The 15,550-nt window shown below is 32.2% G+C and overlaps 1 protein-coding gene across 4 annotated transcripts; it reads right to left on the minus strand.

Annotated features, from left to right (window-relative positions):
• Positions 1 to 6,356: 6,356 nt before the first annotated feature.
• Positions 6,357 to 9,838, minus strand: LOC112782865 (WD repeat-containing protein GTS1). 4 transcript variants are annotated; one of them, XM_072230297.1, is made up of 7 exons: positions 9,368 to 9,838; positions 8,864 to 8,936; positions 8,576 to 8,667; positions 8,241 to 8,325; positions 7,555 to 7,817; positions 6,747 to 6,903; positions 6,357 to 6,660 (listed from the first exon to the last, which is right to left on the minus strand). In XM_072230297.1, exons 2-5 carry the CDS (start codon positions 8,903 to 8,905, stop codon positions 7,608 to 7,610), a joined length of 429 nt encoding a protein of 142 aa, XP_072086398.1. In that variant the 5' UTR covers positions 8,906 to 8,936; positions 9,368 to 9,838; the 3' UTR covers positions 6,357 to 6,660; positions 6,747 to 6,903; positions 7,555 to 7,607. The 4 variants fall into 4 exon arrangements, with proteins under 4 accessions (XP_072086398.1, XP_072086400.1, XP_072086401.1 ...); XM_072230299.1 differs by having other exon boundaries at positions 6,809 to 6,903; positions 9,368 to 9,837; XM_072230300.1 differs by having other exon boundaries at positions 6,809 to 6,951; positions 9,368 to 9,837.
• Between the last annotated feature and the right edge of the window lie 5,712 nt (positions 9,839 to 15,550).

The raw sequence follows: 15,550 nt of genomic DNA on the forward strand, positions 1-15,550 counted from the left end.
CCGGAGGTACCCTCTCTGTGTTGATCGTTGGTTCTCTGGTGGAGGGTTAAGTCCACGTCATTATTTCCGGTGTCTATATTCTCTTGTTCGTAATCCGACTCCACATGACCCTCTTCAAGGGATCTGTCCGCCATCACTGGTTGATCTCTCGGGTCTCCGGCAACGGCGCCAATGTTACGATGGGTAACCGGAGATTGTTGGGCTGGACTCGCTGGGTTGGCTCAATCGTCTGAGGAAGGAAGCCTTCGAGCGGGTCTGCGCCTTGGGGGCCTCCGTCCGACTTATGAGTATGAACGAATGGGGGGTGGTACCTGCAAAGACACTCCGATGCCTAAGTCAGCAAGGGTGTGAGCAGATCTAGAGAGTATTGGAACTTAGAGATACCTGAGAAGTGTCAGTGTATTTATAGGGATGGACCAATAACCACCGTTGGAGTAGTTCCACCTTTTAAAGGGAATAACCGTCCCTTTATCTTAGGGTGGTTGAGATATGGCTCTTGGAAGTGGTTAGAGAGATTCTAAGGGCAGTTATCCTCTTGAGGGAGGGTTTATCCGCCAGCTGATCCTCGTACCGACTTCTTTAGAGTAAGTTGTGAAGATAGCCGACTTCGTGGCATCTGGTTTGCGTAGTGTGAGGCTCAACTCTTTTGGGTTGGGCCTTTTTACTTGGATCCTGGACCTTAGCGTTGGGCCAGGGTATGAATAAATATTTTGTTCAATTTTTTAGATATATTTTTAATTTTTTAAAAAGTTATTTAAAAATTTAAAAAAAAAATAAAAAAATTTAATTTTTTTTCTTCTTAAAAATTATTTTATCATTTTTATTTATTACCTAATCTTAAAATAAATATTTTTATGATAATTTTTTAAATATAAAATAATTTATTTATAAATTATTTTTAATATAAATCTTTATATTTTTAATTTTTTTTAAAAATTTAATTAAATTATTTATCCAAAATGACCCAAAATTTTTAAAAGTTATTAACTTTTTAAACTAAAATTATAAATTATCTCTGCACACAATGTCGACGCATATATGGACACCTTTTAATTAACAATAGCATGATAATTAATTCTCTCTCTTTCTCTCTCTATATATATATATATGAAGTTGGTTGAGGAATAAGTATTCACTGTAGTGGATATGAGTTTCACCATTGCTGTCACTTCAATTAATTATTATGAATGCATTATGCATCGTTAATAACACTGTTTTATGAGCAGTGCATAGCTAGTATACATAATGTACAATAATTCCAACCACTTACCACCGATTTTACACTGAAAAAATAATAATTACGTGGGTCCATCTAGTGTAAAGATGTATCTTTGTATAGATTTACAGATTTTTATCTTTTTTAAATTTATCTTGGACACGTGTTGTTTCTATGTGGCTGAAAGCAGGTAGCTCTTAGAAAGTTGGGGAGGCTCATGGAAGGACTGGCTGAGCCGGTTAGATAGGTCAGCTCAAAATGAGGTTTTCATTGCAAAGGGTCTCCTTAGTGCCGTTGTTGGGCCTTGAGATTTGTCCCAAAAAAGAGTGGGACTAGGCAAGGTAGTTGTTGATGTGGGTCAAACATGAGAAATGAACGCAAACTTTAATCCCCATGTGAAAGACTATGAATAGTTAAACCAACGTAAGCCCCAAAAGCAAAATGGATTAGTAACACAACTCGGGCCCAAGAAAAGAAAATTCGAGCCATTATTAAAAATGGATTACATAATTTTGCTGTTGTTTTTAGACATTATTAAAAATAATAATAATAAAATAATTATAAAAAATCATTTTACTAAAAATAATTGCAAAAAATTATTTTCTATAAATAAAAATAATAATAAAACAGTAATTATAAATACAGTTAAAACATTATTTTTCTATATTTTTTTAAAAGTTATTTTTTAAAATTATAAAGATAACTATAAAAAATAAAATAATCATATATAAAAAAATTATAAGAGAGAAAATTATTTTTACTTTAAATTTAATTTTTTTATTATGTGTTAATATTTTATTTATAGATCAAATTTTTACTATTTTTAATCGCCAAAACTAATGGTACAATAAAATTTTTCTAATTACTATATTTTAAAGTTGAAATATTTTACTTTCTTTCGGTTAGTAGAGTTACGATCGTTAGAAGGGTCAGAGCCTACATCCTCTTTCAAGTAAAATATTAACGAAAATTATTAACGGAAAATAGTATTTGTACAAAAAAAAAATCAAATTTAAGACCAAAATTATTTTCTTTCTCTCTCTTATAATTTTTTATGATTACTTTTGTCAAAATAATTTTTTATAATGATTTTATAATTATATAAAATAATTTTAAAAAAACAAACAGAAATAATGTTTTTAATTATATTTATAATTATTATTTTTATTTTTAAAAAATTTTTTCTTAAAATTATTTTTCAAAAATAATTTCTTCCAATTATTTTACTAACATGATTTTCTTGTAATTATTTTTATTTTTACTATTCTTAATAATTTCTGAAATAACATCAAAATTATTTATATTTTTAAAAAATAATTTCTTATAATAATTTTTATTATTACTCTTACCAAAAAAACTTTTTTCATAATTTTTTTCTGGCAGTTTTAAAAAAGTAACACTTGTCTCTTATAATGTTTAAAATTTTTTTTAAACTGACACCAACAGACAAAATATCATTTTGATGTTAGGTTCTCAAAACTACAAAAAAATTAATTATAAAAAAATTATTTTCGTAAAAATAATAATAAAAATTATTATAAAATAAGTTTAGTGTTATTTTAGAAATTATTCAAAATAATAATGATAAAAATTAATTAAAAATAAAAATAAATATAAAAACAAAATAATTATGATAAATTATTCTACAAAAATAAAAACAATAATAAAATAATTATTATAAATACAATCAACAAATTTATGTTGGTGTTATTTAAGTTTTTTAAATTTTTTTTATAATTTTAGAAATAATTATGAGAAATTATTTTAATAAAATTAAACATAAAAAATTATAACAGAAAGAGAATTTTGTTGCTCATAGATTTATTTTGCCATGTGTCAGTAGGGGTGTTCGCGGTGCAGTTTGGTTCGCTTTTAAGGAAAAAAGTCATCCGATCTGAATGCTTAATTTATGTACGGTGTGGTTTGGATTAGATAAAATTTCTTTGAAAATCCGATCCGATCTGATCCGATTACAAGCGGTTTGGATCGGTTTAGATTTGCGGCTTTTTAAATAAAAAGAATTAAGTACATATAACAACTCTTAACATCAGAATAAGCAAATCAACTGAATATTTATGGTTCAGGATTTCTCTCCTACGAATTTGTATATAGTGTTTCGTCTCTCACGGATATACGAATTCATATTCGTGGATTAGGGATACGGTTCCTGTTTCTTAATTTTGAAAGAAAAAATTTAATTTTAATTATTATAAAAAAAATCTGATGACACATTTTGATCTTTCAAAATACTAATATAAAATATAAATTACAAATTATATATAGAGTGGGAAGAGTAGAGAGAAATAGAGAAAGAGAGAGAGATACATGAGAGAATTTAAAAAGGGAGTTTATTAATTTTCGAAGTACATATTTTTTGTCAATTTGAATAGTAGAACGTCATGTGACACATTTGGTTGTTAATTTAAATTCAATTATAATGAAAAAATGACAGATGGCACATTTTAGTTGCAAAATTAGATATATACAATAAACAAGAAGGTATCAAGGTAATGTAATGTTAATGACCCAGTTTTCACCCAGTATAATCGTGGCCCGAAAGTGTCTAGGTTACATCGGGTCTCGGGTCGGATTCGGGTCTCACAAGTAGGCCCCGTACATATTTCGGGTCAGGTCGGGTCACATCAAATCCGGTTTCACCCAGCTCATGAACACTCTTAATGTATGACACAAAAGATTTATAAAATCAAAGTACTTTCACAAAAAAAAGGCCTAGGTTAACAAAAGTCTCTGACTAAGAAGACCAACGTATCTATAGATAAAAAATCAAATAATCAGATTTTTAGTTATTATTTTTATATCAAAATATCTAATTTATTATTAACAATTAATTTTAATATTCGTTATCTAAAATTTGAAACAACTTAACGTACACCTTTATATTTAATTATGTGTTAAGTCTGTTGCACAAATACAAATATCTAATTTTTATACTTGTTATTTAGAGATAATATTTTTTCTCTCTATGTATATAAAAATATAATTACATATTAGCATAAAAAAATTATATTGATAGTTATAAAATTAATTCAAATATTTTTTTTAAAAACAATTGAATTTTGATTCTAACTTTTAATTATAACATTAGTATTATTCTCTCCAAATTATATGTAATAAATATTTGAAAATATTTAAGAGAACTCTTTAATTTTGGAGGGAAAGAATTTATTTCAATTGCAATGAGGGAGTGACATGTGGCACATTTTTATTGTAAAATTAGTATGGAGGAGGGGTGAACTCTTTAATTTTAGAGGGAACGATTTAATTTCAATTACAACGATGGAGTGACATGTAACACATTTTGGTTATAAAATTAGCATGGAAGAAGGAAGAATTCTTTAATTTTAGAAGAAAATATTTAATTCCAATTATAATGAGGAAATGACATGTAGCAAATTTGGGTTGTAAAATTAAAAATCTATAATAGATAATATCATAAATCATAATAGATTTTTTTTTTCATTTGATTCATAAGGTCTTCAACTATATATCCTTCATACAACATCATCTCATCACTTTTTTGTTGTCCGTTCCAGTCATTGCAAGACCATCCCTTCATCAAATTAAAACTAAACGGAGCCATCCCATGACCCAGCATAAGAGGCTCGGCTCCTTGGTGGGCACACCCCTTGCTCCACTCAATTCTACGCTGCACCACACTCATGGCTCACAAACACGTGTTGCTACTGTGTTCTTCTAATAAAAAATCTGTACATCTTTACACACTCAGGATCTGTACATTATAACTGACCTAATTACGTAGGGCAAGATACATGCCCTGAATTGGATTTTTTATTTTAATATGAAATAATCAATAGAGTTTTTTATTAATGTTACAAAAAATAGAATTTTATAGTGTGTTTGAGGACCCTATTTTATACAAACATAATACGCAAAGTATGTATTGCACTGATAATATATAGTTTTTGTACTGTGTATTATAATTTAATATTAAAATAATACAATATGCAGTTTGTGTATTATAATTTAATATTAAAATAATATAATACACAATTTGTGTATTGTCTTTTATAAATTAAAAAATTTTTGATCTAGCAATTCGTACCCTACGAATTTTATAGCCCCCAAAATTTTATAAAACACCATAATTTCCAATATTAAAAAATTACACCTATTCTTTTCAATTTCCAAAAAAATTAACCCCATGAATTATCTCGATACAAGGACTATCACTACTGTTCACAACAATTAATATAGCCATCAGAACCAAGAAAAAGCCTTGTTTGATTAATTAACAATTTGTCAACTAATTCGCCAAAATTATAATTACTAAAACGCACATAACAATTTTTTTTCAAAGAAATATTAAGAGATTAATATTTTTTCAATATTAGTCAATATTTACCGTCGGTTTAAAAATTTTTAATAATATAAAATGAAATTGAATTCTATTAGAAATTGCATTTCAGTTAGAATTATTGAATTAAATTTCAGTATTTATAATAAATTAATAAAATTATATAATTAAATTGAATTGTAATGTTTAAAATATTTATCAAATGAATTAAAATTTTATAATAGATATTTTTATCCACAACTAGAAAATAGATTAATACAGACAGATTTACAGACGGATTTAGTCTTTATTACAGACGGATTTTTGGTTACCGACGAAATTATCGACAGATTTTGTCCCTCTGTAAAAGCCCCCGTCGAAAATTATTTACTGACGAATTTTTTTCCGTCAGAAAATTACAGACAGATTTTTACTAGTTACCGACGGATTTTCCCTCTGTAAATTTTCTATCTATTTCCCAAAGGCGACGAACTTTCCGACGGATTTTCCGTCTGTAATTACAGACGGATTTTCAGACGAATTTTTCGTCTGTAATTACAGACGGATTTTCCGACGGATTTTCTGTCTGTAATTTAAACCTTGGAAAATAATTTTATACTCTAATTACAGACAGAAAATCCGTCTGTAAATCCGTCAGTAAGGTAAAATAATTTTTTTTTTATTTTTTCAGTTACAAAATAAACTTGTTTTCATACAAAATAAATATAAATTTAATACAAATTTTTATCTAATTTGTATTCAAATATTTATAATATTTCAAAAAATAAACAAATTCATCGTATTATCAAACTAAAAGAAAAGTACTACAAATAAACAAGTCAATATATTTCAAAATATAAACAAAGTGTTGATACATCAATTATAATAACAAGTAACAACCATACATCAAAGTGTATTGATACATTAACTATTGTCCTCTAATTAAGTCAAAATATACAATAAGGTTGCTTAATTAGGTTCTAAAATTGGAACTTCATCTGTATAGAAACCATTCATCATTATTGTGTCCATTGATTCAAACAGTGGGGTCATGAATTGATCCTCTGCGTCAGGCTTCTCTGCCTCCTTATATTTTTTCATTTTTCATCTGTTTTCCAAGTATCAAATTCTGACAAAAATAAAAAAATAGTGACAACATAATCTATATATAGTGTATTCTTCATCTCAAGTAACAAATTCACAACTGAAGCTCACCTCAACATCTGGTCTAGTTCGATTTGGGGCTGCAAATTTAATAGGAGAAAAAGAGAAAGAACCTGGTGGTGCTTCTTTAATCTTTGCAGAATCTTGAACTAGAACAAGAATCTCCTTAATAACTGGTGGTGCTTCTTAATAACTAGAAAGTATACTCCTGTACTCGATGATTGTGAATAAAGAAGTTAATTTAAAGCATAAGCCCCTGTAGGAAACAATATAAAAATAAATGTGTATTCTTTTCTTTTAAAAAAGGTATAACTCAAAAAACAAAATTCACATAATCACACATAGTTTTCAACCCAATTCTTTTCCATAATTGAGGAAACAATAAGATAATGAAAGAAAGCAACAATGGCAATTATGCTAGCCAAGTAGCCATACAGCAAAGTCACAGCAAATCAGTGAAAGTGATGGATCCAAAGATTAAAACCAATGATCCAAATTCACAAGCAAAAAAAGAAAAACCAGATCAAGGAAGCTTCCACGGATTTAAATCCAAAATAGTAATAACTAATCACCTTAAATGACAAGCAAGTACTTAATAGAAAGCATATATGTAATCAAACAAAACTCCCAGATCTAGCGCAATGGAAAAAAAAAACACAACGTAAGCATTAAAAGAAAGTGTAATCATTACTACTACCACTACTCATTAATAGCAACGAATAAAAAAACAAAGCTTAGCTGCATTCAATACACACATTATTAGCAACTACCAAATCAAACACAACCATGTAGAGATAACATATTAACATTCCAGATCCATCATAAAATCTCTGTTCCCTCAGTAAGTAGAAAGTACTACCTTCAAGGCAAATCTCTGTTCTGGTATAGCATTCTGCTGCTGCAGATTTATTCCTAGGATTCAACTGCAAATTTAACCACAACGAATGAAACACAATGATACTTATCAGTATGGCCACCTTCAAGAATCGCTTCTGCAGCTCCAATTGCTGCCACTCCCCTGTAATTTACAGGAAAATAACCCAAACTCCCAGCATTGGTGCCACCAATCAGCCATAATTTGTCAGCTTCTCTTGAGTAGTGACAATCAACAAAATAGTCTATCTGCCAATACATGAAGAAGGGGGGAAAGAAAAAGTTATATAACCATCATTGGGAATAGTTCCTTTCAATGACTTGGTCATGTATGATCTCTCACCATTAGTCAAAGATTGTAATTTGTAAGAACTAGACATAACATTTGGCAGACAAAAAATAATGGTGTGATATTACACATGACGAAAATCAGGTGAAAATTTCACATAAAACGAGAGATTACATGAGATGAAATCATTTGAAAAGTTTCGCACGAGAGGGGATCCATCTTAACATTAGAAGTCTCACTCTTGACCCAGAATCTAGATTAAGAGAGAGGGATGCCCAAGTACTTATACTAGCTATTATATAGACTTCATGTTCAGATCAACTATCAAGTATAATGCTCTTCTAGTTGAGTGAAATATGCGCATCCCAACAAAGAGAACTCACCTGATCCAAATTCCAACTTTCAGAAGCTAGAGTTTGAGCATCTGAGAAGATAACTTCATTTCTACCATCTTTCCAGTCCCATATACTACAAAGCAAAAGAGTTAATTATTGGAATCAAACATTGTAGAAGCAAAAGAGTTAGTTAGCATACAATTGCAAGTCCACATATCCCAGATTAGGTGCATCGGTACCACTTCTTCTCTGTATGAATTTACCTTTCTTTAATAATCATAACCAAAGTGCATTCAAGACAAAGTACACCACCATTATATGCATTATTTAAAGGAAGATAGAAATAGTCTAACTATCAAATAAAAAACCATTATAATTTGTACCCTATGGTTTCAATATGCGTCAAACACCAAAGTTTTGGACTGCTCCCTCCAAATATCCCGACCTTTGCAATTGAAGTCCCCATATTAATCACCTACATTTTTGTTAGCAAAAAACTATTTTTGTATTAGTTGAGAAACTTGCAACAATCAATAGAGAGGACTCAAAGGAAACTATATAAGTTAAACTAGAAAAGGAAAAAGGAACATTAAACAACTTTATGTATCATTGCAAAGCGTAGATAAGTAGTAGAACTTTAACAGGAGAGAGGTAATGAGAGGATAAATTACCAGTCTCTTTTGGAAATTTACGCAAAACCTGACAGAGACCATAAAATAGTTGTTCTTTGCTCATCAATTCATCCTACAATGCAATATTAGAAGACATGATATAAATATTATAGGAATACTGTTAAATCTCTGTAAGGTTGTTCCCAAACTTAAAAAAAATCAGCATGCAATTATGAGAGGTGAAGTAGTTTAAGTAACTAAGTTTCAGGCTAGAGCACCGGCGATTAAGAATATCATTGGAACTGAAATTTATAACAAGAAGATCATAAGCAAGTGTGTACAATTACACAATAGAAGATCCAACAGTAATATTGAAGAACATTCAAATACAAACCTCACCATGAATAGATCTTAATTATAAGGCAAGTGTGTACAATTACACAACATGAAGCCCATGTAAATGTATCACAGATTCAAATTACATGCACATATCAAAATTGTAGCTGATAGAGAAGCCTAAAATAAATATCGAAGTGCGGGATTGTGAGGAAACAAAAGGATTACCATGTCTGCGTTCGATCTTTGAAATGACGGAAGTGATTATTGTCTCAAATTGAATCTGACAAGAAAACAAAGTCCATAACAGTGTTAGGAGCCATGAGATCAGATCGTGAGACGAGAAGAATGTAGTGAGGGCAAGTGAATGAAGAACTCAAAGAAAGAATACAGAAAAAAAAAAGAGAAATAGAGATTATCGGAACGCGATCTGAAATTCAGAAGCGCAGATCTAAATAGAGGGCACCGAAACACAGCTCAAACAGAAGCAGGAAAATGGAGCTCGTAAAAGATGGAGCTTCTTCGTGGACGGAGCTTCTTCGTGGACGGAGCGATGGGGAAAGCGGCGGCGGTGAAAGAAGCTCTTGCGATGGGGAGACGGAGCGATGGAGAGAGCGTGGATGGAGAGAGGAAGAAGCTCCTACTAAACTTGTGTGGAGTGTGAATGGATCGAGAGAGGGTAAGATATGAGCTAGGGTTAATCTAATATTTCTGACGAAAAATTTAAATTACGGATGGAAAATCTGTCTGTAATAATTTAATAAAATGCAGCGTTTTATCTATTTAATTACAGACGGAAAATTCGTCTGTAATCATTTCCCACGAACAAAATTAATTTTTTCAACAGAATTATAGACGGATTCTCTTTTTCGTCTGTAATTTATGCTAATTCATTTTTTTTGTTTTCTGACAAAAAATTCCTCTAAAATTCTTTCTATATTTCCGTGGGATAAAATTCGTCGAAAATTTCCGTCTGTAATAACTAATTTTCTAGTAGTGATCTTTTATTAATATAATATCATATTCAAATAATAAATATACTTATCTATTAAATTATATGAAATAATTAAAAGAGTTGTATTTGTCAATTAATTTTTTCTTCAACTAAAATTTATTTTACCTCATTGAAAAAATAAAAAAGAAATATTTTGAATCTTTATAAAGTAGAAAACATAAACTAGAACCTATAATTAATAAAGTTGTCGACATAAAAATGAAATAAGTTAGCTTCTAATAACTCACAAATATTTTAATTCAAAATTTAATAAAAATAAATCCATGCAACATGGTTATTTTTTGTAAAAATAATATATATATATATATATAAAATTGAATAAAAAAAAATCAAAATGGAGAGACACAGAATCTTAAACATTCACTGTCTAATTTATCAATATGTATATAGTGCGATATATATATAAGGAAAAATAACTATTTGTTTGTATGAATTTTATTAATATTGACAAAAGTATTCATCAAAGAAGGAAATTAACATTATATTCATTAAAAATGGGTTCCGTACAATAAAAGTGATGAATTTAGAAAACTCTAATTTAATATGATGATTAAACATTATTAAATTAATATTTAAGAAATTATTTAATTTCAGTTTCAAATTAATTGATTAATAATTTATGTGTTTGTATGTAGAATTTTGGTCATTGGGTTTAAGCAACAAAAAACCCAATTTGTTGATAACATTCAGTCTCATCCTAATTTGTTATATGATGTGTGGCTGAATCATTGATATGTTAATTAGGCCAGAAAATTGTTAAACAAACCCAATTGAAATCTTTGCTATAAGACCAAAAGATTTGGTCCGAATTGAAAAAAGAGGAGGGAACTTTGCATGCTTAGTTTGGTTACCTTATTCACTCCATGGTTGGAATTCAAAATTTGATTAAATGGAGTTAATGCAGACATTAGTAACATGAGAGAGAAAGTGCAATTGATTTGATGGCAATTATTTTTTTCACACGTTACAAAGCATAGTGGGTTTTAATTGAGTGCAATTGATTTTAATTTCCTTCTTTATTTTCTTTGAAAGCATTCTCTCTCTTCTCTCTCTTCTCTCATCACTTTCGGTCACCTCACTGTCAGAGAAGAAAATGGTAGAAGCAAGTAATCAGAAGAAGAAAGCAAAAACTAGGCATGAATAAGTAAACTTAACTCATTTTCATTTTCTTCTTTAATTACATTGCAAGCTTTCCTCTGTTCTCTCTCCTCTCTCTTTCGATCTTCTCTAGTAGGAAAGGAGGAATGAAGCAAGTTATCAGTAAAAAGCATAGAGAAGCTAGTTGAAAGGAAGAGGCCATTGTGATGATGGCGTTAGGAAAAAGAAGATCCACAGTAGGGTGTGGCTAAGATCTTTGCCACTTATGGTAAGAAGTGGAGAAGAAGTCTCAAGCTCTCCATACCCGAAAATGGAGAAAATCTAACTCGGTCAAAGGAAGAAGATCCCTTGGAAGCATGGCTCGTCGCTACTTTTGCTCAACCACCACAGGAGGTAGCTATTGTAGCTACGTGGAGGAAGAGGCAGAAGATAAGAGCAGGAGGAGCTGTCAAGCATTAAGGACTTATCAAGGGTCAAAAATCCTTCTTGGGGAGCAAGTCAAGATGGAAGGCCCGGATTGATGAAGATTGGTGAGAAGGGATGACACAGAGGTAATTGCATGTTGGTTTTAGCTTTCAGTTTCCTCTCCTCTCTCTTTGGCCGAACCGGTTTCGTTTGAAGAAGAAGAAGATTAGCTCGGTTGGACCGGTTTCAACCTTGGAGGATTCTCCTTCTATAATAAGGGTGGACAGCCAAGGCTTGAAGCAATGAGAAAAAAGTAAAAAGTACAAAGTTCTCATAGCTATCTTAGCTAATAGAAGTTCTTCTCCTTCAATGTGTTTCATGTTGTATTTTTCTGTTTAGTTTTGCCTGTCTTGAGTCTCATGGAAAAAGGCAAACAGTGAGGTTTGTATGAAAAAGTCATAGAGCAGAAAAATGTAGAGTATACAAAATTAAAAGAAAAAGCCATAGATGTCCTAGAGGTCCTTTGTACATCTATGTTGTGTTTCATGATTCTGTGGGAATCTCCTTGCAAGTTGGGTTAGCACTTAGCAGTTGAAAGCTTGGTAGGTGATGGCTGACTGAGCTTCACAGGGGCTTCTAGTGGTGGCTGGGCTAACCTTCGCTTGATTGGTGGTGGCAGCGAGGAAGAAGGGGGCAGTGCCGGCGCATTGACCATTGCACCTTGCAGCCACTGTTGGTGGCATCGTCATTGAGGGTCACTAGGGAGCAGTGCAGCGCGTAAAAGCAATGCAGCGCCTAGAAGCATCTTTGACGCAGAGAAGAAGATTCTACCCATCATTTGACGCAAACAAGAAGATTTTGAGGAGCTTTGATGCGATGAAGACTCTGAGGCTGGAAGCACAATGGAGTGAGTGAGAGAATGCTGAGATAAGATGAGAGACGACTGAGACTCTTGAGAGAGGGCAAGGGCGTGAGTTGAAAGAGGGCTAAAAGCTTGAATCGTGCCCTAAATTTCAATCTCTAAACTTACGCCCTTGCCCTTGCCCTAAATTTTAATATAAGATTATACAATGTGTACAATGGACTATTAAAATAAACAAATTAAAATAATTTGTATTGCTCTTTTAATTTAAGAATATTTTTATATTTTATAATTTATGTTTTCATGACTAAAATCTTACAAATTAGTTTAATTTAAATATATATTATTAGATATTTTGTATAAAATAATTTTTTTTTAAAATATAATTTATAGAACAATATATATCATATAAACAAATAGTAAGCAAGTATTCGACATTTGAATCTCATTTCATGTATGCAACAATTCATTGACTAGTGACAAATTGTTAAACAAACTGTTAAATAGTAAGTAAGTATTAGGCTTGCATTTTTATGAGGAAGATGACAGAACACACTAGATGGTGAGACGATGGAGATGATGGGGCTGGTAACGGAGATACGATAGCGCGTCAGTGGCTACGAAGACGAAACACTGGAGGGACGTCACGACTTCAACGACGTAGATGAAGGGTCACACGAACAGCATGGCTTCAACGATGGCAAACCAAAAACCAGAGACGAAGGCCCAGATGGCTGGAGTATGATGGCAATTCGGTTGTCGGAGACGGAAGGTGCAAGAAGAAGGGCTCGCTTAGTCGCTCTCTGTGCGTGACAGCAGTGGCAGCAGCGCTGCTTGTGGCAGCAGTGGCGTTGTGTGCATGCAACACTCTGAGTGAGAAAACGATTGTGAGTGAGTAAGTGAGGGAACGATTGTGAGAGCGAAGAGGGTGATATGTGTCATTTGTGAGTGCGGCGTTGTGTGTGTGTTAGTGATGTGTTAGGGTTAGGTTTAGTTAGGAAAAGGGTATTTTTTGGAATTTTGTTGGTTCGGTTCCTCAGTTTATGATAAACCCCAATTTTATGGTTTATCTTGTACTCAATTTGGGGAATTTTATCACCTTTTCCCACATTTATTCAATGAAATAGCATGGTTTTGCAATTCTCCCTTGATTTGTGCTTAAATGTGAAAACATGCTTTTTAGGCCTTAAAATAGCTAAATTCAATTCACTTTAATTCCATTCGATGCCTTGATGTATTTGTTGAGTGACTTCAGGTTTATAAGGCAAGTATTGGATGGAAGAAGTGAGGAGAAAAGCATGCAAAGTGGAGAACTCATGAAGAAATGAAGAAACCGTAAAGCTATCAAGCCTGACCTCTTTGCACTCAAACGACCATAACTTGAGCTACAAGGGTCCAAATGAGGCGGTTCTAGTTGCGTTGGAAAGCTAACATTCGGGGCTTCGAAATGATATAAAATTTGCTATATGTTGCTTCGCGTTCAGGGGCGCGCACGTGCCATGTACGCGTGCACACCGATGCTGCTCGTGGCCCACTAAAGTGAAATCGCTCTCAGCGATTTCTGAAGCACTTTGGGCCCGACCCAACTCATTTCTAATGCTATTTCATGTAGAATTCAAGCTTGGGCAGGGGGGAGTAATTGTTTGGTAGTATAGCATCATGTAGGTTAGTTTCTAGAGAGAGAAGCTCCCTCTTCTCTCTAGAATTAGGTTAGGTTAATCTCTCTTAGATCTAGGTCCAATCTCATGTTTTCATCTTGTTTCCTTTATGAATTCTTGCTTCTACTCTTTCATTCTCATGATTTGTAGTGTTAATTTTCCTTATATGCTCTCTTTTATGTTCATAAATACTCTTGTTGGATTTGGATCTTTTCTTTAATGCAATTTAAGGTTTGATGTTCTTTTAATTGTTAATTTGAATTGTTGATTTACTTTTCTTGCAATTGGTAGTTGATAGATTTTACTATTTCTTGTCATTTATTATGCTTCCCTTTTATGCCTTCCAAGTGTTTGATAAAATGCTTGGTTGGATGTTAGAGTAGATTTTGAACATTCTTGGCTTGGAAAGAGTAATTAGGTAATCTTGAGTCATGAAAACCCAACTTATGTTGGTGATATAGAGTTGTTAGTTAATATCATTTTCAATGACGCTAATCTTTTGCTAATTTAATTAGTGAGTTGATTAGGACTTTTGATTTGAGATTAACTAGTCTTGTTTGACTTTCTCTCATGGAAGATAACCTACATCTTCTTCCAATATTGGAGATGACGAAATAAGATAAATTATTGTTTATCATTGTGATATGATTAATTAGTCTTATTTGACATTCTCCCTATGTGAAGATAACATGATACCTTCTTCCATTTGTTGGAGTTGACTAAATAAGATGAATGGATCATTGTATGACTAGGATAGAAAGTGGTGCACGAAATTGTGATCTCTGGTAATGGCTTCTTAGGCCAGATACTCTGATCTAGTTTTACAGTCTGTCACAACTTCGATACAACTAACCAGCAAGTGCACTGGGTCGTCCAAGTAATACCTTACGTGAGTAAGGGTCGAATCCCACGGAGATTGTTGGTATGAAGCAAGCTATGGTCACCTTGTAAATCTCAGTCAGGCGGATATAAAACAGTTATGTGGTTTTCGAATATTAATTAATAAAATAGGGATAGAAATACTTATGTAATTCATTGGTGAGAATTTCAGATAAGCGTATGGAGATGCATTCGTTCCTCTGAATCTCTGCTTTCCTGCTATCTTCTTCCAATCAGTCTTACTCCTTTCCATGGCTGGCTTTATGCAAGGGCATCACCGTTGTCAGTGGCTACATCCCCTCCTCTCAGTGAATAATATGCTCACGCACCCTGTCACGGCACGGCTATTCATCTGTCGGTTCCCGATCATGCTGGAATAGGATTCACCCTCCTTTTGCGTCTGTCACTAACGCCCAGCACTCGCGAGTTTGAAGCTCGTCACAGTCATTCAATCATTGAATCCTACTCGGAATACCACAGACAAGGTTTAGACT

This window comes from Arachis hypogaea, chromosome 20 (assembly GCF_003086295.3).
Source record: "Arachis hypogaea cultivar Tifrunner chromosome 20, arahy.Tifrunner.gnm2.J5K5, whole genome shotgun sequence".
NCBI lineage: Eukaryota > Viridiplantae > Streptophyta > Magnoliopsida > Fabales > Fabaceae > Arachis > Arachis hypogaea.

Excerpts from the sequence above, each read along its gene's own strand:
- LOC112782865 (XM_072230297.1), bottom strand. The coding sequence starts at position 8,905 with ATGGTCTCTGTCAGGTTTTGCGTAAATTTCCAAAAGAGACTG. Across the intron at positions 8,326-8,575 it reads ACGCATATTGAAACCATAGG|TATATGGGACTGGAAAGATG; the intron begins GTACAAATTATA and ends TTTGCTTTGTAG. Across the intron at positions 7,818-8,240 it reads AAAGTTGGAATTTGGATCAG|ATAGACTATTTTGTTGATTG; the intron begins GTGAGTTCTCTT and ends ATGTATTGGCAG.